Source organism: Melozone crissalis, unplaced genomic scaffold (assembly GCF_028551555.1).
Source record: "Melozone crissalis strain CALT ecotype California unplaced genomic scaffold, PUWL_Pcris_2 ptg000029l_1, whole genome shotgun sequence".
NCBI classification, from domain to species: Eukaryota; Metazoa; Chordata; class Aves; order Passeriformes; family Passerellidae; genus Melozone; species Melozone crissalis.
In genome coordinates, this window is record NW_026535807.1 from 20,354,981 (window position 1) to 20,380,636 (window position 25,656).

Sequence of the window (25,656 nt, forward strand, 5' to 3'; positions counted from 1 at the left end):
CTCCAAGGCACTCTGGCAGGAAGTAGAAATGGAACAACTTTCTCTTAAGGTCCTCCGAGTTCGATGAACCAAGGTACAGGAGACAAGAAATCCCTGGAGGCAGCCAAACTTCTGGACAAGATGCTGAGTGACCTGGAGAGGCCCCATGGTGGGTGCATTTCCCTCAGCCTTGTCCTGGGGCTCAGCAGCCGGGGGCTTTGGCTGCACATCTGGACACGCCGTGCCCGGCACAGCAGGAAGGGATCCATGGCAGCCTCGCTGCCCCGCTGCTGCTTCCACGCCCTGCAGGGCTGTTTGCCTGCCTGGCCTGGCTGCAGCTTCTCCCCAGCCTCTGCAGGAAGGCATTTGGCATCTGCTGACAGAGAGCCCAAACTGCACCATGGGTCATACATGCCCTGAGATCCCCTGCAATCGCCTGGACCATGTGTCGGAGAATGACTTAAAGAAAAGGCCATGAGACATACAATTGAGAAAAAAGTAAGAGGGAAAAGTAAAAGCAGTTTCTAACAGTTCTCAGCCTTCTGACTTGTATAAACAATTAGACTCTCTCAGGCATCATTCTATAAACAATGGAGTTCTCGGGCTGTCTTCCCATAACAACCAGAACACCGTCTCTGGGAAGGCCTGCCATCCTGAGAACTGATGAAGAAGTTTTGGGAACACTGGTTCTGTTTTTAATAAACAATTGTAGGTATTTTAAAACAAGAGGAGTGGTTAGAAATTTCTCTGTTAGCCTATCATGACATTGGATTACAGAATATGCATGAAGTTCATTAGTATTGTTATTTAAGGTGATTGATTGATCAATAATGTTGGAGTTCGATGCATTACCAGGATGGTCATTTCTCCCCTTCACTTCAATATATGGTGACCTCCGACCGTGATAGCGAACACCACGGGGAAGCGAACGCCACACGAAGTGAAGCCAGGTTCGGGTTCCGTAAGATCGAAACTGCAGCCGGAACGGCAAAGAAGCGCGGAAGACAAAGCGGAGGGCAACCCGCCGACCCGCGCTGTGCTGCGAGCGACTATACAGATAGGCTCGTCCGATACATGCGGCCGCGACCTTGATTTGAAGAGCTGCAACGTGTGCACATAGGTATGGAAAGGCAAGCCGCATATGAACTTTTTATTACCCTTTTGCAAAAACGGCAAATTAAGGGAATAGATTTACAGAAAGAATTACCGGGTCTTTTAGCTTATGGCCTAGAAAGGGGGATCTTTATAAATCCTCACACAGTTCACGAATTGTCTGAGTGGCGTAAATTTGGTGATTTATTGTGGCAGGCTACGATAGATGATGATAAAACTGCTAAGAAGTGGGGTGAATTATGGCGGGTCGTTAACACCGAGCTTTTGCAAATTCAAGCTGAAAAAAGGGCTGCTCATCACGCCACTGCTGTTCACGATCGTAACAAACACTACGATCAAGATAGGGAATTTGATAAGAACGCGGGAACTCCTCTTGGCCCCGTGACGCGGACAGTTTTATTACCTGCTTCACCACCTCCCTCGGAAAGCCAGGCTATGAGTCACATTATGAGCCAGGCGCAGACCGCCTCGCTGCCCGCCGCGCAGCCCCCCTTAACGGGCCAGGCTACAAGCCCGGCTACGAGCCAGCCTACAAACCAGGCTACGCAGACTGCTTTAGTACCCGCTTCGCAGCCGCCCCTAACGAGCCAAGCTCCGCGGGGTGCCTTGTTGTCTGCTTTGCCGCAGGCTACACAGAGCACTTTTGACTCTCCCGTACCTGCTGCGTCTCAGCAGCTGGGGCCAAATACGTGTACTCCGTTCCCGACCAGCAATCAGCCGGTCCCTGGGTCGGAAAGCGGCTTGGCGGCGGCAATTGCAAGGGAAAGACGGAACGCGTGGGCTGCCCTGGCCAAAGATGCAATTGACAAGGGAGATCAGGAGTTGATAAGTTCGGCTCGAGAGCTGGTTTGTCCGGTTGTCTTTAACCCTCAGGCTGGTGGAGGAATTCAAGCCACAATTAGTGCTCTTGACTGGGAATTGTTATCTCAATTGCAAGCTGCTGTTAGTCAGTTTGGATTTAAAAGCGAACCAGCTAAGCAAATGCTCGATTATATTTTTAACACCAGTATCCTACTCGTTAATGATTGTCTTGGCATAGTTAAATTAATCTTTACCCACCATCAACAATTGCTGTTTAATGATCATTGGCGGATACTTGTTAGTGAGTGTGTGGTAGTTCAGAGACAGCCGGGTGACCCTCTGCGTGGTGTCACTGTTGATGAACTTATGGGTCTGGGACGTTTCCTTCGTACTGATGCACAAGCTTTAATAGGTCAAGAAAAGTGCCGGGAGGCAATGCGGTTAGTCAGACTCGCCATAGACATGGTAAAGGAGCCAGGAGAGATACCAGTGTCTATAGGAATTAAGCAAGGCAGAGAGGAAGCATTTAGCGCTTTTGTTGATAAAGCTGCTGCTGCAATTGAAAGAGCTGGCGTGCCAGAATATTTGCGCAGGGTCCTACTCAGGCAGTGTGTCCTTCAAAATTGTAATTCTGCTACTAGAAACATACTTAACACTCTAGGTGCAAATTGGACTATCGAGGAAGCATTAGAGAGGATGGCTCTTATTCCTACTGGGCAGCAGGCTTTTGTGGTAGATGCACTCAAACAGATAGGAATAGGTTTGCAAGAACAGGCACGGTCCTCTCAGAGTCAGGTGTTAGCCGCTTTTGCACCTCTTCAAGTGTCAGCTGCGTTTGCACCATCGAATAAAGAGGGCCGCACGAAATGCTGCCGATGCGAAGGCACGGGCCGCTTGCGCCGGGAATGCCAGGCACCAACAGAAGTCATTGCTGCATCATCGGTACTCTTTCCTGCCTCTAACCCTCCGCAGCAGGGAGCCTCTAACCCTCCGCAACAGGGAGCCTTCAACCCGACACCACAGGGAGTCACCGCGGGCGAAGCTGAACCGCCGCAAAGGGAGTGACCCGCAGTGCAAAGCAGAGATGAATTAGCAGAAGGATTCAACAGGACTTTGGACTTATAGTTACGGTAAAGGGATTTTCCATATGGTTTACGGATTAACGGAAATGTGTGAATTCGGTGATTTATGGTAGAATTGCGGTGCTGTGCTACTCCGAACTTGGCACGGGCGCACCGGAGGCAGCGGCGGGAAGATCAAAAGCCGCCGCCGCAGGAGCCGAGCCGCGCCGCCCCCGAGAGCGAAGCCGCTGCGCGGGAGCAGCCGCGCCGCCGCCGCGGAAACCAAGCCGCGCCGCGCCGGAAGTGATCAAAGAGCGCCGCGGGGGGAGCGACCGGAGCCGCATCGCCCTCATGTGTGAACTGGGGGCCAGATGTCCACGGGCGGCCAGTTGCTGCTTGGGAACAGTGACTGGACATCAGAGAGCAGGTGATGGAGGAGCAATCATGCTGTGCATTGATAGTTTTCGTCCTGCTGTTTAGATCGACCAACATCTTTTCTGGGCTCTGATGAGCGTCCAGCGCCATCCATTTTCAGGGCTAGTTGATTCGGCAAGTGAGTTGTCACACACTCCTTAGCGGATTCCGACTTCAGAGTGCCTTTTCAAGCGGGACCGCTTCTCCCTCCGCCCCGTAGCCGGCGGGAGCTACAGTTTGAGATCTAACAGCCGTAATAACTGTGACTCTTGTCAACAAAAGAAGAGATTCCTTTTGCAATTAAGAGATTAGTGAAACTGGACAGGCGACACCAAGGACTGTTGCTGTCAGGATGTTTTTCACCTAAGTTAGTAAAGATCTTTTGTTCTCCCCAGCACAGACTGTAAAGCAGAAATCAGCGTAAATGAATGCAGGAGTCAAATTTCGGCCGATTTGGCTCGGCATTGGTTATGCTGTCTTGGAAACATCTGTATTACCAGAGACTTTAAACATCAGAAGCCCGGATGGCTGGGCCGGTGGAACATTAGACTTTAAAGCTGTGTTTTGAAAAGTTTAAAAATGTTGAGATGTGTTGGATTGATTGTATGAGTGAGATGTTGTGAGTGTGTTTTTTGGTATAAATGCTGCAGCAAAAACGTGTGAAAAGTTGTTTTAGTTGAGTGTTTTGGAATCGGGCCCGTGGGTGAGTTATAGTGAATGCCATATATTATTTCTATAGTAAGTTTTATTTGTTATTAAGTAGTCTAAGTTAAGTTATCAATTAAGTGCCATTAAATGTTAAGGTTAAGTTTGTTGAGCTTGTTTTCGGTTGGGTTCGAGGTCTTCTAAGTTTAAATTATATATAGGTTTGAGTTGTGTGGGATTTGAAGAAAATTTAATTTTTGTTAAGTATTATTAAGTAAGTTAAGTTAGATTCTGTTAAGTTTGAATTAGATTTAAGTGATTTTTACATGATTTGCAAATAAGTCTGTTAAGTCAAATATTTTAAGTGCTTTAAAATGCATACTATCTTTTCACCACTCCAAATTAACAAAGGACTGAGAATTGCCCAGTTGATGCCATTTGAGCCAAATGACTAAAGGATTACAGACTGAAAACTGACCTTGAACATTTCTGAGAAACCCATATAAGGACAGAAAGGAGCATTTTCAGACTTTTTCACCTTCTCTCCAGGTTCGCATGAATGAAAACAGCTAACAGCTTTCTTTTCTTAGTCCAATTACCACCTGTCGTGCAATGCCTGCTAAGGCCGTAACACGCCGTTGCCGGACGACCAGAGAACTGATTGACATTATTGAATCATTATCATCTTTTCATATAAGAGGACCGGCAAAAGAGAACTGTTTTGAATGTCACAGTCCAAATTGTGTTGCTTGGGTTGCACTGTGTTGTGGGGATTGTGTGATAAGATTTTTTTTGTGTGATCAGTTGTTACTTTTTCATTTATGGTGCCACACCTGTAATTATAGGCATATCTGGGAACATAATTGGGAGCAGGCACTACGGAATGAGACAGGGCTAAACAGTGCCTCAGCTTTAGACCTTTATAAATCTCATGAGCAAAAATCTTAGCTTATTATCGGTGGGAGGTACAGTGTATTTTGAAAAGGGGTTAAAGCTCAAAGTACATCATATATAGCCTCAATAAGGTGTAGAAAACTGGTGCCTTTAACACAACATTCTGTTGTAGGCCCTATAAGAAGAGATCCCAATCAAGCATTAGATAATTGCAGTTCAGCTTTGATTACTCTAAATTTCAAAGGATGAGTCAGCATAAATAGACATGGGCTACTCTGGATTCATCTCTAAACTTGGAAATAGTGTCTAAACAGCTTTATAACCAGTGTAAAGGCTCTACTATTATGACACCTAAGATATTTTTAATTTGCGGAGATAGAGCCTGGAATGGAATACCAGCCCAAGCGCAGGGTGGTTTAAGCAAGTTATCATTTTTCCAACTCTGAGCACTGGTTCTGATCCTTCTCTGCAGGATCACACTTCTGACACTGAGTGTCCTGTTTGTCCTCAGGCCGTTGGTGCAGCTGAGCCCTGGCAGAGCAGGGTCTGCACTTTTGGAGTTTGTTACAAGGCCCACATGGAGCTGCTCTGAAGTTTAAAGTGTTGCCAAGCGTAGTGGATGAGTTCCCTTCTCTTTTCTTTGCCCCTAATAGTGAACAGGAGGTAATGTCTCCTCCACAAGAGTTTCTGTGAGGAAAAACTTCACCATTATCTTACCTTGTTGCATTCAAAAAATAGTCAGTAAGATAATAGAAAAAACCTGCAAACTAACCTCCTTTTTTAAAAAAGAAAAAACGGGGGAAATGTCGGAGAATGACTTAAAGAAAAGGCCATGAGACATACAATTGAGAAAAAAGTAAGAGGGAAAAGTAAAAGCAGTTTCTAACAGTTCTCAGCCTTCTGACTTGTATAAACAATTAGACTCTCTCAGGCATCATTCTATAAATAATGGAGTTCTCGGGCTGTCTTCCCATAACAAGCAGAACACCGTCTATGGGAAGGCCTGCCATCCTGAGAACAGATGAAGAAGTTTTGGGAACACTGGTTCTGTTTTTAATAAACAATTGTAGGTATTCTAAAACAAGAGGAGTGGTTAGAAATTTCTCTGTTAGCCTATCATGACATTGGATTACAGAATATGCATGAAGTTCATTAGTATTGTTATTTAAGGTGATTGATTGATCAATAAAATTGGAGTTTGATGCATTACCAGGATGGTCGTTTCTCCCCTTCACTTCAATAACCATGGGGAGATCAGGAATGACAGCAGTTTTGAGAAGGGCAAATCCTGGCCAATCCCAAAAGTTTTTATGATTTCCTGCTCCTTATCCATCAGTTTGACCAGTAATGCCTCCTGAAGATGCCACCTCCCAGAAAGGGGAACATCTCCATCTAATTTAGCTGTCTCTTTTTCTTTCTCCAGAGATGAACCAAAAGGCTGTGCCAAAAACAGCATTTCCTGCAGGAAGCAGGGGCTCATTGGCAGCCTCTGCTGCAGGAAGGGAGGTGATGCCCAGCACAGTCACAGGAGGTAATTGCTGTGCCTCTGGGCCTGAGCCCTGCTGAGGCTTGAGCTGCCATCTTGGCTGTGCGTCAGTGCCTGCCCTCCAGGGATGTCAGACAGGCCCTGCAAAGAGGGTGGAGAGTGACCAGGAGCCAGCCCAGAGCTCCCCAGGCCCTTGTGCAGCTTTGGCCTTGTGCATTCACATCTGGCTCCCACAGCCTTACCCGATCCCCTTGCAGTGCACAGTTCCCATAGGCAGAGGGGGATGGCAGCACACCATGGAAATGGGTCTGGTCTGTGCTCCCTTCCAGATGAGAGTGGTGGAATGGCTTTGCCAGCAGCTGGGATGGAAGATGGTTTGGAGCACTTGGGAGCTTCTGCAGGTATGTTCTCAGAGAATAATCACTGGCAACCTGGCAGGAACTGTGTGACAGAAGCTTCTGTGGCTCTTGAGTTACAGGTGTGTCTGCAGGGAGGATCCTCCCAGGTCCTTTGGTGGATGTTGCACACAAGCCCAGCTCCCATACCAGGGGTGAGTAGTGTGTCCCTGCTGACCCCACGAGCTGAGCCGTGCATCTGTGGGATCCATTCCTGGTGAAATGGAAATACTTTCTCTTAAGGTCCTCTGAGAGGGAGGAAAAAACCTACAAAACAGATTGTGCCCCTGGAGGAATCCAAACAACTGGACCAAATCTTGATTGACCTGGAGAGGCACCATGGTGGGTGCATTTCCCTCAGCCTTGTCCTGGTGCTCAGCAGCCGGGGGCCTTGGCTGCACATCTGGACACGCCATGCCTGGCACGGCGGGAAGGGATCCATGGCAGCCTCGCTGCCCCGCTGCTGCTTCCACGCCCTGCAGGGCTGTTTGCCAGCCTGGCCTGGCTGCAGCTTCTCCCCAGCCTCTGCACGAAGGCATTTGGCATCAACTAAGTGAGATCCCAAACTGCACCATCGGCCTGGGACTTCCCATTCTGTGGCCAGATCCGGAGGGGCAGATATTTGGAGGAGGGAGGGCCCTGTTTCAGCCCCAAGAGCCTTGGCCTTTCCCTGATCCTTATCCATGTCTTTCACAAGTGGTACCTCCTGAAGATGCCACCTCCCCAGTGGGCAATGGCTCCACGTGATCTGGCTGTCCCTTTTCCTTTCTCCAGAGATGGACCAAAAGACTTTCCCGAAGGCAGCACATCCTGGAGGACGCAATGTACCCGTGCTAGCCACTGATACAGAAAGTGAGGAGATGCCAGACAGTGCCACAGAAGGTGATTGCTGTGCCAGGCTCAGCCAGTCTGAGCAGTCCTGCTGGGGTCCCTCCGTGTGAGACATCTCCTGAAACCTGGGAGAGACTGCACGGGGTGCCCATGGTGGGGAAAGGGCAGAGGGGGAGGACAAGGCTCCATTGTGTTTTTAGAGGGCCTGGCTGTGTGTCCCTGGGCATGGGGGAGCTGTCACGGGGCAGGGAGGGCCAGGGCTGGCAGTGGCTGCTCAGGGATGGCTTTGGCCCGTGTCCCTCCAAGCAGCCACTGCCCAAGCAGCTGCGCTGCCCCCGGGCTCTCCTCCCGGCCTGCTGGGCTTTGTTGGGTGGCACAGCCTGTGCCAAGGGGCGGCAAGGTGCCTGCAGGCCCCAGCTCTGGGGGAAACAGAGAACGTCCTGCCCGCATCCACCATGCTGCCAGCTCAGCAGTGCAGCACAGCACGGGCTGACGCTCCCCATTGCTCCTACAGACGTTGTCACTGAAGCAGGAATATATGGCCTGGATCCAGTGCGCCTCCCAAGAATTGTCTGCCCCCAGGATGTTCACAGGAAATGCATGATAGGCACAGTGGTGATAGTGTTCACTGTGCCACTTCTGCTGCTAATCTGCTATCTTGGCATTCGCAAGCTGTATGAGATCAGACGGTCAGTTGCTGATTTTTCTCCACAGTTTTCTTATAACTCTGCCCCATAGCATTTCTGGCCTGACTCGTAGTCGTGCTGCTGTGGAGTTGTGGCCAGTCCATGGTTGTCCAAAGAACTCTGCTGAGGGTTCTGCTGCTGCCCTGAGCTTTCCTTGGCCTCCTAATTGCTGGGCCTTGTCCTGGGGGGCCCGCTGGAGCTGCAGCCAGTGCTGGCTCCCACTGAGGCTGCCTGGCCAAGAGCAGCCCCAGGGGCACAGGGCAGAGGCACAGCAAGTTCTCAGCACTGTTTGGGCAGCACAGTTCAAGACAGGGCAATGCTTATTTTGTAGCTCATGTAAAGTTTAATGGCAACGGTGTTGCAGCACAAGCAAATATGCTTCAGTTCAGTGTTAAAACCAATCCAACCTGATGAAGGATTGGATTTGGCCGTGAAACATTGCTCTTTGTGTGAGCCCTGTCCTGGATTGATTCCCAATCAGTCTTGGAGCCAATTCTGGGTGAAGGCTCATCCCAGCCCTGAGCCTTGGTAGTTCTGGCCTCAAAGGGACAGCTGAGGCTGCACTGCACATGACTGGGAATCAGGGCTCTATTATCAAAGGGCTTTGAGAAGTTTAAATTCCTATGTTTTTTCTACATGTTTTTCTTTATGAAATTCATTCATTTTTTCTAAACTTAGTTTTGAAAATAACTTCTTTTCCAGTGCCTATTCCAGTTTTTTGATATAGTGAATGATGGCCTAATTATCCCATGGCTGAATTAAAAGACTGTAAGTACTATAAAATGGAATGATTTTTACGGTCTTATGTCTTTCACAGACTCATGAAACTTTTGTTGGTTTGATGTGACAAGCAGAAGAGTTTTTCTCTGCTTTGAATTCAAACAAGTGGCAGAGCTGGAACCTGTTGAGAAGAGTCTCTTCACTTCATAGCTAAAGCAAACTGCCAGGGTTCTTTATTGAGCAATATAAAATCTATATTTTATGTATATACTCCTGTCAAGTGACTGATAGAAATGAGGGATTTGGACTCTGTGGGAAGTACTGACCAGCTGTGCATTGGCTCTGCAAATCTCAGTCTGTAATAATCAATCTTTTTCAGAAGAGAATGTTAAGTTTCTTCCTGGCACTCACTCTTGCATTCGTACTCAAAAACACTTCTTGAAAGAAATTTACAACGGCTCTTTATGCTCCCTTAGATGACTTTTCTCTCTTACTCCAGAGATGCCGATGAAAACCGGGATGATTCAATGAAAAAAGCTGCAAAGCAGATCCTGGAGAAGAGGGCATACATCTGCTGCCACCCTCTGGACAGGACCTTCTGATCCCTCCCTGACAGCAGGCACTCATGACTGTCAGTCAGGGAGGGATTTGCTGCAGTTTCCATAATGGACAGCTTAAAAGCATCTGTTAATTAATGTCTTTAATAAATGTAATTGTATGAAAATACTTCTTTCTAAACTCTACTTCAAAGGATAAGGATAAATAAAGAGATTTAATAAAAAGCTGAAATTATTTTGTCAGATAGATAGATGGGTAGATATATAGGAAGATAGGTAGATACTTAGATAGCTAGATAGCTAAATAACTAAGATGGAAATAGATAGATAGATAGATAGATAGATAGATAGACAGACAGATAGATAGATAGATAGATAGATAGATAGATAGATAGACAGACAGATGTATATACATGTCTGTTCCTCTTGGAGCTGGATAAAGACAGGGAGAGGATGTTTGGATGGGGAAATGTTTCTTCCCAGGGAAGGGACTATGTGGTTTCTCAGTATCTTCTCACTTCAGTGAGCTCCTCATTCCCTGAGCAAGTCTGAAAGACTTGGGCAATCACAACAGTTCTGTTTTGGAGGCCCCTCCAGCTCTCTTGTCCAGCAGCACCACCAGGACACTGAGTCCCCAGTGTCCAGGGAGCTTCTGCTGTCACCCTGAGGGACACCACTGGTCACTGATGTCCATCGGGCCTCTGAGCCATTGACCACAACCCCCTGGATGTGACCAGCCAGGCAATTGCTCATTCTCCAAACTGTGCCTCCATCAGATCCATAGCTCACCAAAGGAGGGACAAGGATGCTGGGCAGGGCTGATGTGTCCAGGGCATGGCAGAAGTCCAGAGTGGTGGCATCTCTAGCTCTTCCCTTGTGCCCTGGGCTGTAACTTCGCGGCTGGGTCACAGGCAATATGTTCTCTGGCCAGCTCACTGCCTGAGTCCCATGGACAGTCACAAGAGAGGCTGCCCTTGGATCCCTACAGGGACCTTCCCGACTGGCGGTGCGTACAGGGGCTCGCAGCTCCCTGCAGCCGACACCTGTGGCACGGGTGACACAGCAGCAACCCAGTACAAGGGACTGCGGCGACGGAACCGAGAGAGATCACTTCTTTGAGTTCTAAGGAAGGTTTATGTCGCCAGAGGAGTCAGGGACAAGTGACAATAACTGAGGGCAAAACACTGATTTTTAAGGAAGGGAGGGAAGAAGGGGAGTGACACAACCTTTTCCCAAGGGGAAGGCATTGGGGAAGGAGTGCAGGGCAAGGGCTATCCTATAGAAACCAACAAGGGGAAGGAGCAAACCTTGAAATCCAATCTTGCTTTGAGGAGGGGATGAACGACAGTGTACACACCAGAAGAAAAGGCTGTGCTTTGTTGGACAGGGGCATTGACATATACTTGGGGAATAAACAACTCAGGACTGAACCACCAGAGAAACCAAATGGGATACGTGGAATGAAGCATTACAAACAAGGAATTATAGAACAAGGAATATTTAAAACTTACTACAGAAGAACAAACTGTAAAATAACAGACTACCACACTGGGGTGTTGCGGTGTGTCTCTACTGTGTTTATAACTGCAATTCAGTTTCAATGGTCAGTTCTAAAATCCACCCCCCCCCCCCCCCCCCCGTCTCTTGTATTGTTATAGCATATTTTATCCTTAATGGATTGTTCCTTTGCACCTCTCTTGTTGGTTTTGTCCTGGTTTTCCATCTTCCCAAAGACCTGCCCTTTGATCCTGAATGTTCCCTGTTCCTTCTCCTAGGAGGAGCAATGTCAATCTCTCCTCATACCTGCCCCTTTCTCCAGAAACTTCCCTGACATTTTTGTATCCCTTGAGGTCTCATTGGTTTGTTTAAACTCTTCCCCTCCCCTGTAATTCCCAATTGGTTTAAACACTGTATTCCCTGCCTTATGCTTCTCCCCAGGTTTCTCCCACTTGGTTAAAGTTTTGTACTCTCCTCTTGAACCTCCCCTTGTTGAAAAACCCCTTCTAGAGCTATTGGAGATGAGGGGGAGACGACCATCCTTTAATGCATCGAACTCCAACTTTATTGATCAATCAATCACCTTAAATAACAAAGTTAACGAACTTCATGCATATTCTGTAATCCAATGTCATGATAGGCTAACAGAGAAATTTCTAACCACTCCTCTTGTTTTAGAATACCTACAATTGTTTATTAAAACAGAACCAGTGTTCCCAAAACTTCTTCATCAGTTCTCAGGGTGCCAGCTTTTCCCAGAGACGGTGTTCTTCTTGTTATGGGAAGACAGCCTGAGAACTTTATTGTTTATAAAGAGAGTCTAATTGTTTATAGAATTCAGAAGGCTGAGAACTGTTAGAAACTGCTTTACTTTTCTCTTCTACTTTTCTCTCAATTGTATGTCTCATGGCCTCTTTCTTTAAGCCATTCCTGAAAAACTCTCCAACATAGAGCCTGGATTTGTGTCTTTCTGTGCCTGACCTTCCTGGGCATAAACACCTTTGGGAGTCATACAGAAGACCTCTCCTTGTTCCTTGTCCCTGCCCTTGAAGCATTCCCCCTGTGCCATACAGCAGTTGTGCCCTACAGCCGCACCCCACATTGTGTGGCTTTTTGGGGGCAGCCCGCTCCTGGTGACAGTGCTGGGAGCAGCCCAGGCTGAAGAACTCTGGCACCGCATCACTGAGGCAGCCACTCCATCATGGAAGGGCTCTGGCTTGGTCAGGCAGCACAGACCCATCCTGTGCTCCTAAAGGTTTGCTTTGGCATATCCAAGCATTGAAGAGGTTGGGTGGTTTTTCCCCCTGTTTTATTGACTGTGTCCTTTGACAACCACAAGAGGAAGCAGTGCCTCAAATTGCACATGAAGAGCAAATGGTGAAGTAAAGGCTTCACCTTTCCTATGAAGCCACAGGACTGTGTTAGCCATGGCCTCCCCAAAGTGCCAAATTTCCAGCTGGGAAGCTCCTGACAGGAGGGAATGTGGCACTTGTCTCCAGCCAGAGATCACTCACTCCTCAGCATGCTGGGCTGTGGCTGACAGTGCCTGAGGAGCTCAGAAATCCTTGGATGTGATCTCCTGTGCCAGTGCCCAGAACACAGAGCACTGAGCTCAGCTTGGATGGGAGCAAGTCCAGCCGTTGGACACAACTGCCAGGCAGGATGAGCTCCCTCCCAGAGAAGGAAAATTCTAGTCATGAGCAACCTGGTATTGCTGGAAGAGAAAATCGTGTTTTGTAATTCTCGACCTCAAACAGCTTCCTTTAAATGCTTCTCATTGGCAGGGAACATTCAGTGAGGCTGCAGTGTAGGAGTGGCCAGTCCATGGCTGTCCAAAGAACTCTGCTGAGGGTTCTGCTGCTGCCCAGAACTTTCATTGGCCTCCAAATTGCTGGGCCTTGTCCTGGGGGGCCCGCTGGGGCTGCAGCCAGTGCTGGCTCCCACTGAGGCTGCCTGGCCAAGAGCAGCCCCAGGGGCACAGGGCAGAGGCAGAGCAAGGTGGGGAGGAGAAAGTGCAGGGACGAGATTGCCCTTGAAAGGCAGAGGCGCTCTGGGGCCCGCTCCTGGCCAGGGAGCCTGCCCAGAGCCGTGCCCTGCTCGCCGGGGCCTTGAGGGGCAGCTGTGCAGCTGGGCCAAGCTGTGTCAGCAGCTCCAGCCGTGCTGGGGAGCCTTGCCAGCTCTGGGCCCTGCTGTGCAGGAGGCTCCCTGTGTGCCACCGGCAGCTGGGGCTTCAGCCACCTCCTCTCCCCACAGGTGCTCCTGTGCATCTACAGAAGAGGATCCTAAAACTTCCGTCAAAGTGCTCCCCGCCTGTTATCCCACGTGTCCACGTCTGCCCCCATCTCCCCGGCTGCGGCTTCAACCCCATCACAAGGCCTGCCCAAACCCACCCCTCCTAAACAAGCCCCTCTGCCCCAGAGCCCCCTGGCCCTTTTCCCCAGCCAGAACTGAAGCTGGGCAGGCCCTATTGGCCAGGGGAGGGATCGTCCCCAGTTTTTTGTTCAAATAAAGTAATGGATATGTCACAGCTCTGTCCAGGTGGTAGCAGTAGCAGAGCCCACCGGGCAGCAGCACAGGCTGGGCTCCATGGCCAGGAGCAGCCGTGGATGCCCACGGTGTGGGCAGGCAGGAGCCAGGCAGGGGCTGCTGTGACCAGCGGCGGGGCCCCCAGGGCTGGGGGAGCCCATGCTGAGCGTCCCTGGGCTGACGGCACATTTCCTTCCCAGGCATCAGCTGGGCCTGGGCCCCATGAGTCACACAGGGATATTCTGGGGTCCCTGCTGAGGGTTGCAGGGGTATCATGAGGAACAAAGGAGTATTGATGGCCTCTCCTAAGGTGTGCAGGGATCCCTCATGAGGAATGTAGCAGGGATACACTTGAGAGGTGTGATAAATGCATATTTCACGACTGTCTTTTTGCAAATATTAAAATGAATATTACATGTGTTGTGTTAGAAAGTAATGCTGTATTAATTATCTTAAGTAGTGTGGTAAAGATAGTTTCAGGTTAAAACAAAATGTTAGAATAGAAACTGCACTATGTAGGATACTTTTTTTCCTAAAGGAAGGACTCGCACTGAGATAGCAGCCACAGGACACCTAAATCTTTCAGAGAAAGAGAATTTATTGCTGCCTCACACAGCCAGGGCAACACCATTCATCTTATGAGGAAGAAGTTGATGATGACCAGACAGAATCCTGTGTTTGAATGGAATTTATGCATCATGTATGAGATGTATGAATATGGAACAAGTTATTGGTTTTAGGGGTAAATTTTCTGTTAACGTGGGTCCTTTTTCAGGCTTATGCTGTCCAGAAAATGGGTACCCAGACATCCATAACTCTTTGTTTCTATTGTCTCATATTGTCCTAATCCAAATTGTCCAAATTATTACTACTCTAATTGTGTTAGAATTTTTATAACCATTTTATTATTATTAAACTTTTAAAATTTTGAAAACAAGTGATTGGCATTTTTTACAACTATGGTAGCAGAGGATGGTTACCAACACCTTGCTGCTGGTGCTTTAGGACTGTCAGAGTGGGGAAGGCGCGCCCTGCCCACTTTGGCAGCCTCACTCTGTTTTCCCTGGGGTGACCAACAGACGCAGGTTACGATCGGTGGACAAGCGGAGACAATAAAACAAAGAGAAGGGAAAAAGGCTCCCTGCAACCGTGGTAATTGGCCCCCTAAAACTAGTAGTGCACATGAAGAACTCGGGAAGGAAAAGGGACTGGTACTTTTTGGGAGGGGCAGGCACGGGGGGATGGATGCGTGTGAATGAGAGACAGGCTGGTTGTCCCAGACCTGCAGAGTGAGTGCTGGAGTCTCCCATGCTGCGTTTCCAACTTTCCGCGAGGAAAGTGGCCAGTAAGGAGACGAAGCGAGTGATACGAGAGTGAAAGAATCCCCCAGGGTAACTGGGAGGGGTCTCAGGGAGGGGTTGGGCCCCTCGGAGGTAGGGAGCAAGGTTTCCTAGCCCAATCCACTAGGAAATGGGACAGGAGGGGCCCCTAAAACCTGCTGGGTTGAGGGATTTACATTCCAAGAGCATCTAGGGTTGAGCAGAATTCTGCCGGACTGAGGATATGCCCGAGAACACGCAGGATGGGACAACACAGCTAGACTGAGGGATGAAAATTTTCCCCAAGAGCATCTGTGGTTGTACCACACACCTGGGTTGAAGGACAGAAAAATGTCCAACAGCATCTGGGGTTGGACAACCCAGCTGGATTGAGGGAAAAATGCCCAAGAGCATCTGGGGTTGGACAACACAGGTGGGTTGAGGGATATCCAATAGCATCTGGAATGGCCAGTAACACCTAAACTTGTAATAGGTGATGTGAAAGTAAAAGGTACCTTGTTGTTGTCTTGTTGTGTGTGAGAGTGAGTCACACACAAAATCAGTCTCAACTTCCTGTGTGGGTGGGAAGAGGGGGCAGTGGAATGAGGAGTGTGTGACCCACAAAACAAGCCAGTGTTCCCTGGGTGGGTGGGGGCTGTGGCATAAAGTGCAGGTGACCTGCAAACAGGCTATTGTTCCCCAGGCAGGTGGGGCTTTGGCTGAAGGCTGTGTGTGACCTGCACACCAAGCTAGTGTTCCCCAGGCGTGTGAGGGGCCGTAGCTGAAGGGTGTGAAAGACACGCAGACAGCCTCACAGGTGAACGGGCACCAGAGGCCACCAGAGTCAGGGCCCTTCCAGGAGCCCCGGCAACACTGAGACCTGGAGGCCAACCCCAAGGCGAGGGAGGGGGCCACAGGGACCCGTGATTTCCTGGCAACAGGGATCCGCTTTGTGTCTTGAGGGTGTGAAAGAATTTGTGAAAGTGAATGAGAGGTAAAAGTGAGTGAATGTAGATGAATGGAAGTATTGGTAATGTAGAAGCTTTACCATATCTCCTTGGAGGGAGGTGTATTGTATTGAAAAGTAGTGTGTGAAAAACGTTTTTTAATTTTAGGTATAAGTAGTTGAAAGATAAGTGGTATTTAAGCTGTTTAGTGAAAGTGAGAAACAGAAGCAGGGGATGAATAGATAAGATCTTGAAAATGGAACAGAAAGCCAGTAAGTTAGATACAGGAAAAAAAAACCAACTGGGAGGAATAAAAGCATGCTGGAAGAGATACCCCCAAGAGAGCCCTTTGAGAGTTATGTTAGCTAACAGAAATACAACTCCTTGCAAAACACAGGGTATGCAGAAGTTGATGGGAAAAAAAGGAAACTATGGAAAAAGGGAAGTTAACCTTAAACTAGAAGTCTCAAACTTGTGAATTATATACTTCTAAAAAACCATGAGAATATTTAACACAAAAGAAAGGAGTTATATATTGATTCAAGTTGTGCCTTTAAAGTAGAACATGCTTTAAGAAATATGTTTTAAAAAAGAGATTAAATAATTCAAGAGGAAAAGGATTAGTGCATGAGAAACTTTTTTCAGAGGTTTTAGAGACATTAAAATTACCTAAGAGTCATAGCTATAGTACATATTAAGGGACACCAAAAGGTAAAGACCCCAGAAATAAGAGGAAATAATTTGGCAGATCAGGAAGCTAAAGATGCAGCAGAGAATGGAGCTGAAAGAGTTAATATTTACGCCAGATAAGGAAAAATTAGAAATTCCAAAGGTTAGGGAAGCAGAGCAATCAGGAATTAAACAAGATAGGTGGTGAACAAGATAAATCAGGAAAATAGAAACATCTTGATGGAAGACAATTAGTTAATAAAATGCTTACTAGGGAATATTAGAAGACATGCATCAGAAAACCCAGTGAATACTCAGGTTTTGTGTGATTTTTTTTAAGGAACTATGGCTGCATTGGGATTTTTGGAGTAGAAAAGCAAGTAACTGAAAGATGTATAATTTGCCAAAAGATAAATAAAGGGTGATAAGAAAAACAACATGAGAAGGTGGTGAGTTAGCTTGTCAACCATTACAAGGTATGCAAGCAGAAGTTTGGAGGAAGTCGTAAGAAAACAGCATTGTTATATATGATCAATCAAAAGCCAAATTATCAAAAAAATGCCAAAAGATTTCTTTATTTTTTTCTGCAACCAAAATACGATCCTCAAAACCACCAAAGCCAAAGAGACAGCGTTGAGCCTGGGTTCAGCACTGGGTGAACCTGGATCTAACGTCTATCGCATCAGATTCCCCCTCGTTCACAAGAGCCGCTTCTAGCAAGGATGTTTTATACAGTTTATTGTGCCAGAGGTGAAGGAGTTCAAATTGTTTTCTAACTCTGCATATTCATAGTTGGCTGTTTCACTGTGCAGAGCCGGACAAAGGCTGTTTCCTGGCTGATAGCCAGCGTTGATTGAGTTCAGGGAAGCCATGTATTCACATGAATCTTCATGGGGTCCCTGGCTATCTTGATTGATGTTATCAACAGGAGGATGATTGCTCTTAGGCGGTTTCCTTTCCGATGGCTCAGGATGGCGGTGATCATCGCCCTGGGTTATGCTGCCTCCTTCAGGAATTTCAGAGTTTCAATAGATGTCTGCTTCTTGGGCTGCCTGTGGTCACAGACTGGTTTGGATTTCACAATGTTTATAAAATACAATCTTTTATAGCATGAATTATTTCTAACATATATTACATTGCTGACGGGGCGCGCCTTGGCTTGTCTGGCCCCTGCAGCTGAACCAAATAGCAGCAACTGTGGTGTTCCACCCCAGAGACACTTTTGGCCAGCTGGATGTTGCAGCTGGGCGCGTGGGGACAAGTCCAGACATGCCGGGACTCCGGTGCCAGCGGGATGGAGCTTCCTCCCGTGGAGGGTCTGCTCCTCAGGCTTCCCTCTGCCAGAGAAGCTTTACGGCGGTAGTGAAGGAAAGGAGTCGGTTCTGATGGAGGGTTTTAATCCAGAGCTTTATTCAGGCCCACAGGACACTGAATCCAGCAACTGCTCCAATGGAACTCCTGGACCGCATGGTTGCTCGCCCTTTTACCCGAGGGAGGGCAGGAGGGAAGGGAGAGGGAGCCCACCAACCTGGGACAGGAGAGGAAATCTCAAGGGACAAATGACAAATGGATGGCCCAATGCCCCCCCCACCCCGGGTAGAGGGCATCTTTTGAATCTGCCAATCACTCAATGCCCTTCTGGAATTCCAGGATCGGCAGACAGTGCTCGGCAGGGGTCAGGGTGGCGAAAGGAGGGGTGATGGACACACCTGGAAGGGAATCTTCAGGGGAGAAACCCAGGGTTCTGGGGTAAACCATGAAATCACACTGCAACACTCCTGGAGCACACTGTCTGTTATTTGCAGACTTCACTGCCCAGACCATGAATGCTCTCAGGGCCAATTGCTAAAGGACACAACTACCAAAACACAGGTGCCACATAATCACCCCAGCACTAATCCAGCACTGCTTTGATGGTGCCCAGGAGCACAGAATGGCTTGGCTTGGAAGGGACATTTAAAGGCCATCTAGTCCAATGCCCTGCACTGAGCGGGGACACCTTTAAGTAGGTCAGGTTGCTGAGATCATGAGCTTGAATGTCTGCAGGGATGGATGTCCACTTCTCCGGGCAACCTGTGCCAGGCCTTCCAGGCCTAGTGTAAAAAATGGGTTTCTTTCGTCCAGTCGGGATCGACCATCTTTTAGATTAAAAGCATTCTCTCTCGGTCTGCTCACAAAAGGCTCTAGTAGAAGTCCTGTCCCATCTCTTTTACAAGCCCCCTTAGGTACTGAAAGGCAGCAATCAAGTCTCCCTGGAGTCTGCTCCCTTCCAGGCTGAACGCCACTAGCTCTCCCAGCCTGTCTCCAAAGCAGAAGGGCTCCAGCCCTCAGAGCAATTTGTCCCTCCTCTGGACTAGACCCAACAGGACCATGGCATTCCTGTGTGGGGAGCCCCGAGCTGGATGCAGTACTCTGTCGTGGTACAGACAAAGACAGCACAAAGCAACGCACTCCGTTTCCAGAAGTCTTCAAACACTGTTTTTATTCTAGCATGCATGCTTGTTCTACATTATTACAAAGCTCATAATTTACATTTTACTCACTCGTCAAGAGAGACAAGCAAAATGCTTCTTGAAATAAGCAGTTGAAAGTTTCAATTATTTATCCTTTTTTCTTTCTTGGTTTCTATGTCAACAACATTGGAAGGGATTCTTTCAGGGGTAAACATGTATCCTCTTGTCAAAGTTCTCAGTGGCTCACAGAGGTCACTGTAAAACCTCTTCCACAGTACTCCAGGTGGGGTCTCACCAGAGCAGAGGGGTGGAATCACCTCCTTCAAGCTGCTGGGCACTCTCCTTTGGATGCACATGGCTGGCTCATGTGCAGCCTCTCATCTTGCAGCACCCCTAACTCCTTCTTGGCAGGGCTGCTCTCCATCCCTTCATGGCCCAGCCTGGGAGATCAGCTGGGCTGGGACTGTGTCACAGCCCTTGGACAGAGCAGCTGGGCAGGACGAGCTCCCTGCCAAAGAAGGCAGATCCCACTCCCCACACAACTCCACCCTGGCCATGAGGTCACAGCAGGCTCTGAGGTCACAGAGGTGCCAGAGCCCCGTGGTTGCACAGCAGCACAAGGAGCGAGCAGTCAGTGCTTGAGCACAACTGTTGCGGCAGCAGCAGCGGCGGTGGCAGCAGTGGTGCTGACATTGGGACAGCGGTGTCAGGACAGCGGTGGCAGCAAGAGCTGCGGGACTGGCAGAGGGCAAGGCAGCATGGCCCTTGCTCTGCGCCTCTTCCTCCTGCTCCTCCTGGCCGTGGCCCTGCCTGCCAGGGCTGCCCAGGCTGCTCCGCTGCAAGCGCGGCAAGCAGGTGAGCCGGCAGCCTGGCTCCCCTTTCCCGGGACAGCGCTCCCTGCTCCCCGGGAAGCGCTGGGGATGGTTTTCCCCAGGCCTTTAGGGAGGGTTTCCTCTGGGGGAGGGCGAGAGCCCCCACGGGCCCTGGGCAGCGCAAGTTTCCTCTCCCAGGATGTGTCACAGGGCCTGCAAAGAGGGTGGAGAGTGACCAGGAGCCAGCCCAGAGCTCCCCAGGCCCATGTGCAGCTTTGGCCTTGTCCATTGACATCTGGCCCCCACAGCCTTACCTGACAACCCTGCAGTGCCCAGTTTCTCGGAAGGAGAAGGGGATGCCAGTGCATCATGGAAATGGGTCTGGTCTTTGCTCCCTTCTAGATTTGGATCACGACTTTCTTGATTTGCAATTGTTGTTGAATGATATTTTGATTGTCTTGAAGAATGCTGGAGGCAAATTCTGAATTTCCCTTTCTAGTGACATATTAATCAGCATCCAAGTGGCAAGAGCTTGTTCATCTGCCATTTTCGTTAGAGGTTAAGTCAGGGCAGAAGGGTTCTGAAAACCTTGCCCTGCTCCTTTCTGGAGCCCTGAGTGATCCCACAGAATGACTGTCAGTGGGAGGAAAGAGGCATGTAGCCGTTCATCCTCCACCCATGTGCAATGCCTCTGTGTCCTTCCGTGCGGTCTGTGCAGTCACAGAGAAAAGCAGAGAGGGAAGGGGCTGGGCCCAGGGCTGTGCCCGGGGCTGAGCCTCTCCTGCAGCCTGAGGATCTCCTACAGTGCCACGGGTGCTGTTCTGTCCTGCCTTTCTTTGCAGCTGAACCTGTTGATGAAGGTGATCTGGCTTCCCAAATCACGTTCAGGATTGAGCCTCAGGGAGATGGCGAGGGTTGGTCAAGGCCTTTCCCCTGGGAGAGCTGCCAGCTCAGAGCCCAAAGCTCGGCCAGGGGGGCATTGCTGCGGGTGCCAGGACAGAGCCATGCACGTGTGTGCCCTCACCCTGCGCCATCCCCTCAGCGCTCCTGAGGCTCAGTGGTGTCCGTGGAGCTGAGTTGAGGTGGCAGAAGCTTCTGTGGCTGTTGTGTTACAGATGTGTCTGCAGGGAGGACTCTTCCTGATCCTTCCCTCATTCCTACACAGAAACCTGCCTCCTATGGCAGGGGTGAGTAGTGTGTCCCTGCTGACCCCACGGGCTGAGCCCTGCTTCTGTGGGATCCATTAATGGGAAGAGGAAACATGCTTTTCTAAGGTCCTCTAAAATGAAAGAACAAAGCTGCAGGACAGAAGAAAGCCCATGAGCCATCTGAACACATGAGGCAAAGGACGAAGGAAATGCAGCAGGCAGGACAATGTGGGTGCATTTCCCTCAGCCTTGTCCTGGGGCTCAGCAGCCGGGGGCTTTGGCTGCACATCTGGACACGCCGTGCCCAGCACAGCGGGAAGGGATCCATGGCAGCCTCGCTGCCCCGCTGCTGCTTCCACGCCCTGCAGGGCTGTTTGCCAGCCTGGCCTGGCTGCAGCTTCTCCCCAGCCTCTGCAGGAAGGCATTGGGCATCAGCTGACAGAGAGCCCAAACTGCACCATGGATCCCCTGCATTTTCCCGGTGTCTGAGCACATCCTGAGGTGTGGCTGCTTGGCAGAGGGAGGGCCATAGGAAGCCCCAAAGGCCTGTGGGAATCAGGATTTTCCTGATTCTTATCCATGTTGTGGACAAGTATTGCCTCCTGAAGAGGCCACCACCTGCATGTGCAATGATTGCATCTGATCCCACCAAGCCTCTTCCTTTCTCAAGGGATGGACAGAGAGGCTCTGTGGAAGGCGGCATTTCCTGCAGGAAGGGAGGCGATGCCAGGCACAGCCACAGGAGGTAATTGCTGTGCCTTTGGGCCTGAGCCCTGCTGAGGCTTGAGCTGCCCTCCCTGCTGCTTGGCACTGCGGGCACAGCCCGGACAAGACGGGCACAGCCCAGAGGAATTGTCCTGAGCAGGCTCAGGGCACTCGGGTTCTGAGCTGTCCTGCTGGGCTCCCTCCATGGGAGACACGTCTCGAAACCTGCGAGCGGCTGCACGGGGTGCCCATGGTGGGGAAAGGGCAGAGGGGGAGAGCAAGGCTCCCCTGGGTCCTGACAGAGCCTGGCTATGTGCCCTTGGGCTGGGGAAGCTGTTCCATGGGAAGGTGGGCAAACAGGAGGGCGGGACAGAGGTTGGGAGCAATAGCTGTGGCACTGCAGATTTCCCCGAGCATTTAGTGAGGGTTTCCTGTGTGGCAGCGAGAGAGCCCCAGGGCCCTGGGCTGCTCCAGCTGCCCCTCCAGGGATGTTGCACAGGGACTGCAAAGTTTCTGGAGAGTGATCAGGAGCCACAGGCTCCCACAGCCTTACCTCACCCCCTTGCAGTACCAAGTCCCCAAATCAGAAGGGGATCCCAGCACATCATAGAAATGGTTCTGTAGCATCTCTGCTCCCTTCTAGACTGGGATCATGACTTGGATTACTTGGAAAGGCTGGTAAATGGTGGTTTGAAGATGTTGTCAAATGCTGGAGACAAGTTCTCAACGTACCTTTCCTAAAAGAATAATCCATGTCTATGTGGCAAGAGCTCACTCATATGGCATTTCCTTTAAGTTCCTCTAAAGGTTGTTCAGTTCTGGAAACTTTGCCCTGCTCCCTTCTGGAGCCTTGAGGGATCCCACAGGATGACTGTCAGTGGGAGGAAGGAGCATTTAGCTGTCCATCCTTCTTCCGTGTGGAATGACAGCATGTCCTTCTGTGTGCTCTGTGCAGCCATGGAGAAGAGCAGGGAGGGAAGGGGCTGGGCCCAGGGCTGTGCCCCGGGGCTGAGCCTTTCCTGCAGCCTGAGGATCTGTGCCCTGGGGCTGGGGGAGCTGTCACGGGGCAGGGAGGGCCAGGGCTGGCAGTGGCTGCTCAGGGATGGCTGTGGCCCGTGTCCCTCCAAGCAGCCACTGCCCAAGCAGCTGCGCTGGCCCCGGGCTCTCCTCCCGGCCTGCTGGGCTTTGTTGGGTGGCACAGCCTGTGCCAAGGGGTGGCAAGGTGCCTGCAGGCCCCAGCTCTGGGGGAAACGGAGAACGTCCTGCCCGCATCCACCGTGCTGCCAGCTCAGCAGTGCAGCACTGCACGGGCTGACGCTCCCCATTGCTCCCACAGGTGCAGCCAGCCCCACCACACGTGTTCTGGATTCCCAGAAGGACCCTGGAAGGAGTTTCTGTAAAGCAATAGGCTGCTGGATAGGATTAATGGCAGGGCTGCTATTTTGGAGCTTATTTTCATCTTATGCTGTGTGCAAATTTGGACTTACTGGAAAAGGGTGAGTGTTTTGTTCACCTTTCCCTCAAACAGCTACTTTTGAAAGTCTAATGTAGACAGGAAACATTCCCAGAGAAGCTGCAGTGCAGTTTTGGCCAGTCCATGGTTTTCCATCTAACTCTGCTGAGGGTTCTGCTGCTGCCCAGTGCTTTCACTGGCCTCCTAATTGCTGGGCCTTGTCCTGGGGGGCCCGCTGGGGCTGCAGCCAGTGCTGGCTCCCACTGAGGCTGCCTGGCCAAGAACAGCCCCAGGGGCACAGGGCAGAGGCAGAGCAAGGTGGGGAGGAGAAAGAGCAGGGACGAGATTGCCCTTGAAAGGCAGAGGCGCTCTGGGACCTGCTCCTGGCCAGGGAGCCTTCCCAGAGCTGTGCCCTGCTTGCCGGGGCCTTGAGGGGCAGCTGTGCAGCTGGGCCAAGCTGTGCCAGCAGCTCCAGCCGTGCTGGGCAGCCTTGCCAGCTCTGGGCCCTGCTGTGCAGGAGGCTCCCTGTGTGCCACCGGCAGCTGGGGCCTCAGCCACCTCCTCTCTCCACAGGGATGCCTCTGCAGCTTCACAAGACTGGCCAAATAACTCAGCCAGGGAGAACTGGACCTGTCATCTCGCATCTCCTTGCCCGTGACCATTGTCCCTTCCACGGCTGCATTACCAGCTCATTGCTAGGGACAGCTTGTTGGTATCACCACCCAGAGCAGGAGCCTCTGTCCCGAAAGGTCCTGCCCCTGGTGTCCAGCCAGGCCAGGAGGTGCAGCCCTCCTACCAGGGATGGGCCTGAGCATGGCAACATCTTTGGGGTTCAGCCCAGGTGTGTCTGTGCTACCACCAGCACTGCTGGAGCTGCTTGTCTGGGCACAGCCAGGGCTGGGCTGGCAGCAGCTGAGCACGGGGCTCCTGAGTCAAAGCAACCTCATTTTGTCTTTGTTTTACATTTATACACAGCAGAAGATTTTAGAAAAATTTAGAAACATTTTTTTAGAAAAATACCCCCAAATATTTCTTCCCTTTTCCCATTGTAGTTTAGGATTTTTCAAAGTAGTTTTAGAATTGTGAAAAATTTGGAACACTTTTACACTTGCCGAATTAAAAATAAAACTGCATTTAATTGGTGATCTTTACTCTTAGATGATCTAAGTCATCACAGGACACCTGGTGTATGATGAGGCCCTCTTCCCACTGGAGATTTTACCTAGTGACAACAAGGGAATTAAAGCCCTTTCCCTGATAATTTCCAGCATTTCTTACAAGCTCATCTCTCGGTCTTCAGAGGCAAACTTTGAGAACAGTGGGAATCTCCTGCTGTGCAGAAGGGTCTCTGTGAGCCAGCTGACGCCGGGTCCTGTTTTGCGGAGATAAACACGACTTTGTGAAAGTTGTAAAGTTGGTATATTTATTACTGTGCTGGATGCATGTGGAGATTCCTCTCCTTAAAAGACATGCGTACCTCTGGGAACTCCAGATCCTTTTTTATCCGCCTCTCAAATAGATATGCATCCAATTTTACATAGGTTCATACATATTCATTTTTACAAATTTGGCGTGACATTTACCGCTAGTTAATCTTTATCAGAAAGAATTCCCAGGTCAGGTTGGCCTGTTCTCATAGCAGTTCCTCTGTCTCTCTGTGCCCCCCCCATCTCTGTCCTTCACTGAAGCAGTTTCTCTGAGCCTAGGCTTTTTACCAGAACAGGCAGTCAGACTCAACAGCTATGTTTTCAAACTACAGACTGCAGTACATTTCACCTAAATCAAAATGGATTTCTACTCTGGAAAATTTCTACTCTGTCTCTTTTCCCCCTTTTCCTAGACAATAGGGAAATTCTTTTATCTAATGCAAATGCCTACGACAATAAGTGTCTCTTAATGCTTTACCATGTACATTTGATAAGGAGGTTAACACAGCTGTTCGCTGTAGTATTCTCCAATTTCAAATTAGCAATATAATGGACAACCCTAAACTTAGTCAAACTAATAATAACAAAACTACAACGGGATGACATATTTTATTAAGGATTCCATTGGCAGTTGGTGACCACCCAAAGATCACATCCCACCAGTGATGATCTGCAGTTTGTTCTATTCTTTGCCGAATTCTGGTTATTTCTTTGTTATCATGTTGGACAGTAATTAAGGTTTTCTCTGCTTTCTGGAATTTCCTTCGAGATCTGTAGTAGGTCTTGGTGCTTAATTAATTGTTTTATCAATGTAAGGTCCATCCCAATAGGAGTAGGTGATGGTCTGTGTTACATTGTGTAATTGGTTTTAGTCAACCGGTGGGATGTCACTGGGGCCACGTACAAAAAATCACACCCAATAATCATACACAAAATTACAAATACAAAAATTAAAATTATTTCTTCTAGACAAAATAACATCGTTGCTATCAATTTTTACAGCAGCACAAGCAGTTCTCAGGCACACATAACTTTTACTAGTAGATACGAGCACATTTTTTCTGATCAGTGACTGGGTGAATCTCAAAGTGGCAAATACTCTGTTCAGTGTCTAGACA

The 25,656-nt window shown here is 49.5% G+C and overlaps 1 protein-coding gene across 1 annotated transcript in view; it reads left to right on the forward strand.

The window, feature by feature from the left end:
• The window catches only part of LOC128939636 (uncharacterized), a 255,626-nt gene extending 232,468 nt beyond the window's left edge, over positions 1-23,158 (forward strand). Inside the window, exon 12 of the mRNA XM_054280731.1 lies at positions 22,995-23,158. Within this exon, the coding sequence (XP_054136706.1) occupies positions 22,995-23,158 (164 nt within the window). The remainder of the gene's footprint in view (positions 1-22,994) is intronic.
• Positions 23,159-25,656: the final 2,498 nt, after the last annotated feature.